The following is a 13,161-nucleotide window of genomic DNA, read 5'->3' as shown; positions in this document are numbered from 1 at the left end:
TATCAGACATGTATAATTCACACACACTCGCCCTCAATTAGCATATACACTATTCAGTCAATATTGAACCTACACCAACATATTCTGTTCAGACTCAGAAAACAGTAAATAAATATTGTGTTTGTGGTAGAAAATCCAAGTACATTATTCAATATTCTATTTATAGTAGAGGTATCTTATATAAAAGAGACAGAAATATATTTTGTATAGACATTTTAAATTGTACTCCTTCTCCGAGTAGGAATATGGAACGATGTGTTTTCGCAATAAAAAAAATTCAATACAAAGAAAGAAATAGATACGATTGAATTGCATCGATTTATCAAGGGAAGGTACATCAAGGGAAGAGCAGTCGCTCTACCACCGCGAGTTATGACCTAATTGAAAAGTTTACAGGAGTTACTTACACTGCATACTTATTTGTACAATTTTTTTCAAAATTTTCGTAGTGAATAATCAGTGAATATTATTTCCATAATTTTATTTTCTTATTCCTGTAAGGGCCGATTTTACAATCCTTGGATAAAACCTCTTTTATATGTTCTGTGGATAAAACTTACCCGTCCAATAAAATATTACACGATAAAATTGAAGTGCCACCTGTAAGCTATCAAATACGGGCAATTATATACAATACATTTTTTAAATGGTAGTTTAATACTTTATTCGACGAATATCTAAGTTTTATTCAAGGATTGAAAAATCAGCCCCAATTCTATGAAATCTTGTTGACATTTGTCAACAAATAATATTCAAATTCAACAAAATTTGTTTATACTATATTCCCTTCATTACTTTAATGTTCATTAACCTTGTAACGTATTGCACTCATATTTTATATTACTACCTCTCTCATCCGTTTTGGTATGTACCTACTATGTAGGTATATTTGGGCTTTACCCACTGTTCAACTTTTTGTCCATATTTAAATAAATTAAGCAAAAACAACGTACGGTACGGTGTGGCCTAAAACAAAAAGAGCACCGTAATTTTTATTGAACATGTCATGAACGTTTTCATTGTTAAGGGTAAAAAATCAAATGACAGCTTGATTGACAATAAAAAAAAATATCAATTGTTTGTCGAATATTAACTGAGAATAGCTAAGTAAAGTAATGTATTAAAATTATTATTGAGTACCTATAGTTAAGTATTTATACGGGGGTTAAAAATTATATGACTATCTTAAACCTATGCCTAGAAGTTAAATCCTGGTTACCATATGAAAAGTTTTAGCTCCGCCAATAAACAAAAATTGTTAACAGAAGGAGGAGGAGGTTCATGGTCAAAATTGTCAAACATTCATTAATACAGTTTATAATTTACTAGGTTTCCGCCCGCGGCTTCGCCCGCGCTGTCAAAGAAAAACCCGCATAGTTCCCGTTCCCGTGGGATTTCCGGGATTGCGTCATTTTCCCGGGATAATTAGTAGCCTATGTCCTTTCTCGGGTATCAAAATATCTCCATACCAAATTTCATGAAAATTGGTTCAGTAGTTTAGGCGTGATTGAGTAACAGACAGACAGACAGAGTTACTTTCGCATTTATAATATTAGTATGGATTAGCTGTTCCCCCAGTTTCACTCGCATTGCTCCGCTTCTGTTGGTCTAAGCGTGATGATATATAGCCTTTCTAGATAAATTGGCTATCTAACACCAAAAGAATTTTTCAATCGGATCAGTAGTTCCTGAGATTAATGCGCGTGCGATGCGCGTTCAAACAAACAAACTCTTCAGCTTTATAATACACTAGCTTCCGCCCACGACTTTGTACGTGCATCCCCGTTTTTCCCCGTTCCCGCAAGAATTTCGGGAAATCCTTTCTTAGCGGATGCCTACGTCCTAACATCTACCTGCATGCCAAATTTCAGCCCGATCAGTGGTTTGGGCTGTGCGTTGATAGATCACTATATCAGTCACCTTTGGTTTTATATATATATATATATATATATATATATATATATATATATATATATATATATATATATATAGATATAGATACTAGTATAGAATCTGAAGAATTTCAAAATACATGTTATTTTAATTCATTATATGGCGTGGATGTCTACATAATACAAAAATGCTATTATCCATTTGCCTGCCAATAGATTGACTTTGAAAGAAAATTAAAATATTATTTTTATAATACTAATTAAAATCCAATAGAAATAAAATATTTTGATGTATTTTAAGAATCATTCAGAAATAATGAACGTTGAATCTCATAAAATGTATATTAATGTATCAGTTTTCTAATTCTTAACTACTGCAATAAAATAGTTGTAACATAGTTTATTTTATATTTAAAGGTTTCTTATTGCCTTTATGATTGACAACTATGGACATCCGAACCTTTGCGTATAAAATGTATTTTTTCTGCAAGATTTTTCATATGAAAAATGTGCTGAAAACAAAAAATTCGTAAGCTTAAAAAGTAATTACTTACTCAACGTTTTGCACTTCTTAGGTATTTTTTTTTTCATCTGATCAATCGATATTAAAATTAATGTATTAAATAAATTAATCGATGTAAAAACCAAACAAAAGCTTTACCTTATTTTTGACTCATTTTTTGTAAATGTCGGTACATAAACAAAAAAATTACCTTATTTTTTATGATGATTTTATTACTTTTTAATTTGTATGCTAAATCCATAAATGAATTAATCAATTGCAGCTGTTTTAAAATTTTATACACAATCATTTTCAGTTATAATTGCTAGAGTTTTTCACTTCAAATAATATATTTGGCTGCAATTTATTTATCAACGTATTACGTAAGTTAAAGCCTTATAAAGCTCCAGTGCCTAAATCAGTATTTCTTTCTACAAAGAATATAAATAAAAACGAATCTAAAGATAACTTAAATAAATTCCAGTTTTATCTAAGATATTTGAAAAGGTAATTTTAGAAAGATTTCAAAATTATGTTGATAAAAACAAGATATTATGTCGGGAACAGTTTGGATTTAGAAAAAATAGTTCTACTTCTTTAGCATGCTTCGACATGATGAAAGAAATTATTCAAGCCTTTATTGAAAAAAAACCAGCAGCCACCATATTCTTAGATATGAGCAAAGCATTTGATTTTGTGGACCATCAATTACTCTTGTTTAAGTTGGAGAAATATGGGATAAGAGGAATTGCTAAAGAATGGGTAGCAAGTTACTTAAATGATAGATATCAGTATGTGGAGATTCATAAAATGATAAATCAAACACGAAATTCATATAGGTCAGAGAAAAAAGTTAATAAATCAGGTGTACCACAAGGAAGTGTGCTCGGCCCATTTTTATTCCTCTTATATATTAACGATTTACCGAGATCAGTGAAACACAAAACAGTTTTATTCGCAGACGACACTACCCTTATTGTTAAATGCACGGATAAAAATACATATGAGAGAGATATAAATACAGCATTACATAATATAGTAAATTGGTTACAAAATAATAATCTGAAAATAAACTTAGTAAAAACAAAAATAATTCAATATTATACAAAGAATTGCACCAAAATTAATCTAGATATAAAATGTAATGATCAAGTAATCGAACAGGTAAAACACCATAAATTCTTAGGTGTTCTGGTAGACGAAGGTCTAAAATGGGACAGTCATATTGAATATATTTGTGATAGGATAAATCGTTTCGTTTACGTATTACGTCGCCTAAGAGATACTGTATCTATGAATGCTGCAATAAATGCCTACCATGCATATATATCGTCGATACTATCTTACGGAATAATTCTTTGGGGACAGTCTTGCGAGGTGCGGAAAGTATTTGTGGCACAAAAGAAATGTATCCGAGCCCTGTGCGGATTACATCAAAGGGACAGTTGCAAACCAATGTTCGGTAAATTACGTATCCTTACACTGACCTGCATATATATAAGAGAAGTATGTTTATTTGTTAAATACCACCCAGAATATTTTAAAAAGAAAGGAGAAGTAAATTCGCATATGTTAACGAGGTGTAGCGACGACAAGCCAATTTACGAGTTACCGAAATATTTCAAGTGTAGTACCTACTAAGAAAGTTCCCACCATAGGTTCACACGGTAAAGGTGGCGGTTCGCGCCGCGACAGAGACAAGCGACCGAGACAGGAGACCGCGACCGAAGACTGCGACAAGTGTCTCGGTCTCTTCTGCATGTACTGTAGACCGAGACCGGAGACCGCGACAAGTGTATCAGTTTCTTCACGACCGAAAAGTTAATCAGTATCAGAGAGTCCGTCGATGTAGTAGTAGTAGTAGTTGTGTTTTGTATCATGATGGAAAACCAAGTAGTAGAAGTTCTATTGGAGGAAGAAGAAGACGATGATTTGCTATTATATTATTATTACAAAAACAAAACTAGAAGAAGATTACCTATTAAAGAATTATATTTAACTAGAGGCCAAGAAGGATCATTTTCGCTATTAGTGAACAAGCACCTAATGTTTGATGATAATGTATTCAGAAAGTATTTTCGGCTGTGCTTTTTGAGCGCGACACGAGACACTACTGGTCTGGGGCAGCGACGGTCTCGCTGTCTCCCGTCTCGCGTCTCTGTCTCCTGTCTCTGTCTCGCTCGCGAACTGTCGCCTATACATTGCCGAACGTCAAGTAACGGTCGCGGTCTTCGGCCGCGGTCTCCTGTCTCGGTCGCTTGTCTCTGTCGCGGCGCGAACCGCCACCTTAACTCGTATATAAACAGCTTGTGCGTTATGCACAGTTAGTTAAGGGCTTGTCGGGACGCGGGTTGGTCGCATTAGGTCGAATATTAATTACATACGAATAAATATATGTAGTTAACGAAATATAACCTTTGCGTAGTTATTACATCTTTCATTACACCCGCACATAACAAGCCCCTACATTGGTGACTCCCGACGTTTAGTGAACATATAGTGAATTGCATAGATATCGTTTGTTTAAAATTTAATTCAAAATGAATCCGGCAGTTCCAATTAGAGCGGACGAGAGTGAAAATGCTCTCGCGCAGATCACTGTGTCGAGTAGAATTCCAGACTTCTGGAAAGAATCACCACGACTTTGGTTCGCGCAGTTTGAAGCAGTGGTGTCGAATCAGAAGCTGGCGGACGAATCGAAATATAACCTGGTGGTAGCGAAATTAAGTCGCGAACACGTTGAGCAGGTGAGTGACATTGTATTGGCACCACCCGATACAAAGAAGTACGAAGCATTGAAAAACCGGTTGCTCGTAGTATATGAAGAATCTGAAGTGCGTCAGGTCCAAAAATTATTAAAAGAGCTTGAGTTGGGCGAACAAAAGCCTTCTCAACTTTTACGGCGTATGCGAGATCTGGCTCGAAAAAAATTCTCGGAGGAGACATTGACGATGCTGTGGATGGGACATTTACCCGCAGCCGTACAAGCAGTCCTCACAGTTAGCGAATTAAAGGATACAGAGAAATTAGCTAATATGGCAGATAAAGTTATAGAAACGACACGTTTCGCGGAGATACAGGAGGTATCGAGTGCCAGAGATAAAATATCCGCAATACAACCTACGCTAGTTGAGCAGATTACACAGTTAACGCAGCGGATAAACCAGCTGGAATCTGCAGGCTCGAGAGGCAGATCGTTTAGTGGTCGAAAGTATGGGAATCGCACGCATCGCTCCGCATCGCGAAGTCGCGATCGTACAGGAATATCAAAACACAAAAATTCCAATTGGATATGTTATAACCATTACCGCTATAAGCACAACGCCAGCAAGTGCATTCAACCTTGTGCGTGGCAGAAGCAGCAGGAGAGCCAACAAAAAAACTAAATACGGTGCAGACAGAGGTGGATGTCTGTTCCACCGTAAATAAACGCCTGTGTATAAGAGATAGAAAAAGTAATCTTAAGATTTTAGTGGACACCGGCGCTAATGTTTCAGTTTTACCAGTGTCGAAAAATAACCGATTCGCGAGTGAGTGTAGTGACTATAAACTATACGCGGCAAACGGTAGTGTAATTAAGACATTTGGTACTAAGTTAATGACTTTAGATCTCAGTTTACGGCGACCGTATAAATGGTCATTTATTATCGCCGAGGTAACTCAACCTATATTAGGTGCAGATTTTTTAGCACATCATGGTTTGATTGTAGATTTAAGATCATGCCGATTAATTGATAGTTTAACTAAATTAAAATCAGTAGCTAGTGTTATTAAGGTGAATCAACCGTCTGTGACAACAGTTGAGGAAACTCATCAATTTCACGACTTGTTATGTAAGTACCTAGATATAACTAAGCCTTCATCGTACAGGGAAATACCTAGCCACGGTGTTTTTCACCATATTGAAACGACTGGACCTCCAGTGTTTGCCCGGGCTAGACCTTTACCTCCAGCTAGATATAAAAAAGTTAGGGAAGAATTTCGATACATGCAGGAAGCAGGTATATGCCGACCCTCTAAGAGTCCTTGGGCTAGTCCACTTCATGTGGTACCTAAAAAGAATGGCGAGTTACGTCCGTGCGGGGACTATAGAAAGCTTAATTCTATAACCAAGCCGGACCGATACCGCGCTTATCAGATTTTACGTATTTATTAGCTGGTAAGAAAATATTTTCTAAAATCGACATAAATAGGGCTTATCATTGTATTCCTGTTGCCCCGGAAGATGTAGAGAAAACTGCAATAATAACGCCGTTTGGGTTATTCGAATTTCCACGCATGACGTTCGGTTTGCGTAACGCTGCGCAGACGTTTCAGCGATTCATGCATCATACTGTTTTTCAGGACCTAGACGCGGACAGTAAAGATAATATTTTTTGTTATATTGATGATGTAATAATAGCTTCATTAAATGAAAACGAACACCGTAGACATTTAGAATCATTATTTAAACAATTCAATAAATACAATATTACAATTAATTTAGCGAAATGTACGTTTGGGAAAACGGAAATCGACTTTGTTGGTTATCATGTTACGTCAGATGGTATTCGCCCGCTTGATGATAAAGTAAAAGCTATTAATGAATTTCCTAGGCCCGAAAACATCGAACAATTACGTCGATTTTTAGGTATGGTAAATTTTTATAGAGCGCATTTACCTAACGCAGTTTCATCACAATCGATTCTCAATAGTTTCATTCATGGCTCTAAAAAGAAAGATAAAACACCCATTGTGTGGACATCAATCGCCGAACAAGCATTTGAACAATGTAAGTCGAGCTTGTGTAATGCGATTACGTTGTCGCACCCTTTAGCCGATGCATCGCTCGCTCTTATGACGGACGCATCGGATACTCATGTAGGTGCGGTTTTACAACAACGTGCAAATAATGAATGGTTACCTTTAGGTTATTTTTCAAAGAATTTATCTAAGACTGAACGCAAGTATAGTACGTATGATAGGGAGTTATTAGCAATTTACTTAGCTATTCGTCATTTTCGGAATATGGTCGAAGGACGACAGTTAACGGTGTATACGGATCACAAACCGTTAATTTATGCATTTTCTAAAGTAAATAGCGAGAAAGAGTTACCCAGACGTACACGACACTTGATATTCATTAGTGAGTTCACAACGGATTTGAGACACGTTAGTGGGCAAGATAATGTCGTTGCGGATTCGTTATCTCGAGTCGCAACAATAAATTGTCCCACTGTGATAGATTACGCGGAACTTGCTAAGGAACAACAACAAGATTCTTATATGTTACAATTATCTAATTCGAAAGACGCTAATAATAGGTTAAAGAAAATTATGTTACCTGAAAGCGGTACATTTATATATTGTAATTTAGATAATGATAAAATTAGACCCTACTTGACTGATAAATTTCGACGTATTGCTTTTGATAGTGTACATAATTTATGTCATCCCGGAATAAGGACTACACGCAAATTGATTCAAAATCGTTTTTATTGGCCAAATATGAATCGCGATGTTGGCCAATGGGCTAAAACATGCATTGAATGTCAACGATCGAAGGTTAATCGACATACAATGTCAGGTTTAGGATCGTTTCCGCAGTGCGATAGGTTTGAACATATTCATGTTGATTTAATTGGACCTATACCCACTTCACCCGAAGGTTTTAGGTATTGCCTAACCATAGTTGATAGGGGGACGCGATGGCCAGAATGTTTTCCTACGAAAGATATAACTGCTGAAACGATTTCGCGTGTAATATATGAAGGATGGATCTCTCGTTTCGGTTGTCCGAAAAAGCTAACAAGCGATCAAGGACGCCAATTCGAAAGTCAATTATTTGCTACACTAATGAAGTTATTAGGTATTAATAAGTTGCGTACGACACCTTACCACCCACAGAGTAACGGGGCGGTAGAGCGTTGGCATAGGTCGCTTAAAGCGGCATTAACGGCTCGTTTATGCAATATATCATCATCTTGGGTTACGGAATTACCAACTGTGTTGCTAGGACTTAGAACAGCAGTAAGAAGTGATACCGGCATAAGCGCAGCAGAAATAACGTACGGAACAACTTTACGATTACCAGGTGATTATTACGATAAAAAATCGAGTTTAGAAATAGATAGCAGTCTTGAGTATGTAAGTAAATTACGAGACTCTATTAGGAAATATCAGTCAGTAGCTATTAGGCAGAATGAAAGACGGAACATATTTATTCACCCCGATTTGCAAAAGTGCGATTATGTTTTTGTAAGAAACGATGCAGTACGTAAGCCTTTACAACCAACATACGACGGTCCTTATCGTGTGTTGAGTCGAGAGGAAAAGGTATTTTATATTCAAATGACTGGCAGGAAAGTTAGAATATCTGTAGACCGTCTAAAACCTGCATATTATTTGAATGATGATAGTGATACGACATCTGGGGCAGATACTGAGGTTCCATTACAATTAATTCCAAGTAGCGAATTGCCTAACACACATACCACGCGTAGTGGAAGAGCTATACGATTACCAGTACGATTTAGGTAATAGTATTGTATTGGTAATTTTTTCCACTATTTTAAATTTATTAGAATTACGATGATTATAAGTATTCATAAGACTTAATAGAAATGTATAATAAATACTTAGTAATCAACACATCGTATTTAATAAATAATAAACTTAAGTAATTTTGAAACGAGTTCATTGTTTAACGTTTTAAGTATGGTATTTCAAATTTATGTTTGTGTTGAGTTTTTATTGTAATGTTTACTACTTAGAAATTTAAGTACTTTCGATTTATGGCTTATGAGTGTATAGTAATAGCCTTTGTAATATTAAACGATACAAGTGTTAAGAACGTATTGAGATTTGAAATGTTGATGTTACTAAGTGTTAATTGACGTGTAAAAATTATCGCACGCCACTTAGAAGACCCAACCGAGTTTTTGTAAAAACATAAATAGTTTAACGAAATTAGGTGTTAACTTTTAACCACTTGTATACGTTATGATTGATTTATATTGTGAACATTTTTTATACTTTATATTGTAAACATTTTGTAATCTTATATAGCGACACTTTATATTATATACCCCTTTGTTTATTGTTTAATTTTATTGTAAGATTTTTTTACTTGTATACCCTTTTTATTTTAAGGGGGGAATGATGTAGCGACGACAAGCCAATTTACGAGTTACCGAAATATTTCAAGTGTAGTACCTACTAAGAAAGTTCCCACCATAGGTTCACACGGTAACTCGTATATAAACAGTTTGTGCGTTATGCACAGTTAGTTAAGGGCTTGTCGGGACGCGGGTTGGTCGCATTAGGTCGAATATTAATTACATACGAATAAATATATGTAGTTAACGAAATATAACCTTTGCGTAGTTATTACATCTTTCATTACACCCGCACATAACAAGCCCCTACAGAGGTATCAAAATAAACTGCACTTTCCAACATGTAGAATAAATCAAGCAAAAAATAGTGTGATATTTATGACTATTACAATATATAATAAAATACCGGATAACTTTAAGGATCTCCCAGTAAATATATTTAAGAAGAAACTGACGAAATGGTTAATGGAGAAACAATTTTATGATATTCAAGAACTTATTACATTGCGGAATCTGTGACACGGAAGAATTAGTGACGTTTAACAATAGTGATTAGTGACGCGAAGAATTTGTGTAGTGTTGGTGTAGTGTAACTTAACTTATTTCCATTTAAATATTTGCACACCCAGAAAGTGGGTAGAATGTATTAGCGCGTTAACATTGTAATAACACCTTTTTTGTAACTACATTCTTGTAAATAAATGAAATTTGAATTTGAATTTGAATTTGAATTTGAAAATTTATTTTTCTTTTTCTGAAACCGGGGTCGCAATTCAATTATCATGAGCCAGTTTTCGTTGAATATGAATAGATCTTGAATAGATAAAAAGCAATTTATTTCTCTACTTATATGGTAAGATTTATTACAAAAAATGCAATCTCTTTCGCAACCTAACATTTTATATGAAATGCATCACCATAACCATTACGATAAACTTTGGTTGCCAATTTAGAAAAAAAGGCTATGAACATAATAAATCAATTTTAATATCCATAAACAATATTTCTTAACTTTCACTTTTAAAAACTAAAATTCAATATCTAATCTCCTGAATCTTCAGCCCCGGTAAAATATGCGTACCTACGCCCAGAGAACGGAAGTCTTCATTCGGCTGATTTCAAAAAGTTTCATCACTTGATAGGGTAACGGCACCAGTGGTCAGCCTCATAACAGCTTTTTGAAGTTTTGACAATTGCCATTTCTACAACAATCGTCGAATAAAAAAACGTACAATTACCAACTGTGTTGCTAGGACTTAGAACAGCAGTAAGAAGTGATACCGGCATAAGCGCAGCAGAAATAACGTACGGAACAACTTTACGATTACCAGGTGATTATTACGATAAAAAATCGAGTTTAGAAATAGATAGCAGTCTTGAGTATGTAAGTAAATTACGAGACTCTATTAGGAAATATCAGTCAGTAGCTATTAGGCAGAATGAAAGACGGAACATATTTATTCACCCCGATTTGCAAAAGTGCGATTATGTTTTTGTAAGAAACGATGCAGTACGTAAGCCTTTACAACCAACATACGACGGTCCTTATCGTGTGTTGAGTCGAGAGGAAAAGGTATTTTATATTCAAATGACTGGCAGGAAAGTTAGAATATCTGTAGACCGTCTAAAACCTGCATATTATTTGAATGATGATAGTGATACGACATCTGGGGCAGATACTGAGGTTCCATTACAATTAATTCCAAGTAGCGAATTGCCTAACACACATACCACGCGTAGTGGAAGAGCTATACGATTACCAGTACGATTTAGGTAATAGTATTGTATTGGTAATTTTTTCCACTATTTTAAATTTATTAGAATTACGACGATTATAAGTATTCATAAGACTTAATAGAAATGTATAATAAATACTTAGTAATCAACACATCGTATTTAATAAATAATAAACTTAAGTAATTTTGAAACGAGTTCATTGTTTAACGTTTTAAGTATGGTATTTCAAATTTATGTTTGTGTTGAGTTTTTATTGTAATGTTTACTACTTAGAAATTTAAGTACTTTCGATTTATGGCTTATGAGTGTATAGTAATAGCCTTTGTAATATTAAACGATACAAGTGTTAAGAACGTATTGAGATTTGAAATGTTGATGTTACTAAGTGTTAATTGACGTGTAAAAATTATCGCACGCCACTTAGAAGACCCAACCGAGTTTTTGTAAAAACATAAATAGTTTAACGAAATTAGGTGTTAACTTTTAACCACTTGTATACGTTATGATTGATTTATATTGTGAACATTTTTTATACTTTATATTGTAAACATTTTGTAATCTTATATAGCGACACTTTATATTATATACCCCTTTGTTTATTGTTTAATTTTATTGTAAGATTTTTTTACTTGTATACCCTTTTTATTTTAAGGGGGGAATGATGTAGCGACGACAAGCCAATTTACGAGTTACCGAAATATTTCAAGTGTAGTACCTACTAAGAAAGTTCCCACCATAGGTTCACACGGTAACTCGTATATAAACAGTTTGTGCGTTATGCACAGTTAGTTAAGGGCTTGTCGGGACGCGGGTTGGTCGCATTAGGTCGAATATTAATTACATACGAATAAATATATGTAGTTAACGAAATATAACCTTTGCGTAGTTATTACATCTTTCATTACACCCGCACATAACAAGCCCCTACAGAGGTATCAAAATAAACTGCACTTTCCAACATGTAGAATAAATCAAGCAAAAAATAGTGTGATATTTATGACTATTACAATATATAATAAAATACCGGATAACTTTAAGGATCTCCCAGTAAATATATTTAAGAAGAAACTGACGAAATGGTTAATGGAGAAACAATTTTATGATATTCAAGAACTTATTACATTGCGGAATCTGTGACACGGAAGAATTAGTGACGTTTAACAATAGTGATTAGTGACGCGAAGAATTTGTGTAGTGTTGGTGTAGTGTAACTTAACTTATTTCCATTTAAATATTTGCACACCCAGAAAGTGGGTAGAATGTATTAGCGCGTTAACATTGTAATAACACCTTTTTTGTAACTACATTCTTGTAAATAAATGAAATTTGAATTTGAATTTGAATTTGAATTTGAAAATTTATTTTTCTTTTTCTGAAACCGGGGTCGCAATTCAATTATCATGAGCCAGTTTTCGTTGAATATGAATAGATCTTGAATAGATAAAAAGCAATTTATTTCTCTACTTATATGGTAAGATTTATTACAAAAAATGCAATCTCTTTCGCAACCTAACATTTTATATGAAATGCATCACCATAACCATTACGATAAACTTTGGTTGCCAATTTAGAAAAAAAGGCTATGAACATAATAAATCAATTTTAATATCCATAAACAATATTTCTTAACTTTCACTTTTAAAAATTAAAATTCAATATCTAATCTCCTGAATCTTCAGCCCCGGTAAAATATGCGTACCTACGCCCAGAGAACGGAAGTCTTCATTCGGCTGATTTCAAAAAGTTTCATCACTTGATACCTACTTGCTCGAAGCGTACAAGGCCCCCGTCTCCTAAAATCCTCACCAGATCTTCGTGAATAACCCAACTATACGTTCCCTGAGCTCGCTAATTATGTATCAGATTTTGGTGTACCGGTTAATTTTTAATTTCCATAGACTAGAAGAAAATTGCACCCATTTCAAACTTGTTA

The 13,161-nt window shown here is 34.6% G+C and overlaps 1 protein-coding gene across 1 annotated transcript; it reads left to right on the top strand.

The window, feature by feature from the left end:
• The first annotated feature begins 4,737 nt into the window (after window positions 1-4,737).
• Window positions 4,738-6,513, top strand: LOC149910206 (uncharacterized). The gene has a single exon (XM_090111360.1). It carries the CDS (start codon window positions 4,935-4,937, stop codon window positions 5,778-5,780), a length of 846 nt encoding a protein of 281 aa, XP_089967486.1. The 5' UTR covers window positions 4,738-4,934; the 3' UTR covers window positions 5,781-6,513.
• The last annotated feature ends 6,648 nt before the right edge of the window (window positions 6,514-13,161 follow it).

The sequence above is a fragment of the Colias eurytheme genome, chromosome 2 (genome assembly GCF_061535395.1).
Source record: "Colias eurytheme isolate Ceu_HAF_F1 chromosome 2, ilColEury1 Martin Lab GWU primary, whole genome shotgun sequence".
Taxonomy (NCBI): domain Eukaryota; kingdom Metazoa; phylum Arthropoda; class Insecta; order Lepidoptera; family Pieridae; genus Colias; species Colias eurytheme.
Note: the sequence above shows the minus strand (reverse complement) of the source record. Positions and strands in the feature narration are given on the sequence as shown.

What these genes read in the sequence shown, in the direction of transcription:
- LOC149910206 (XM_090111360.1), top strand. Translation starts at nt 4,935, where the DNA reads ATGAATCCGGCAGTTCCAATTAGAGCGGACGAGAGTGAAAATGCTCTC.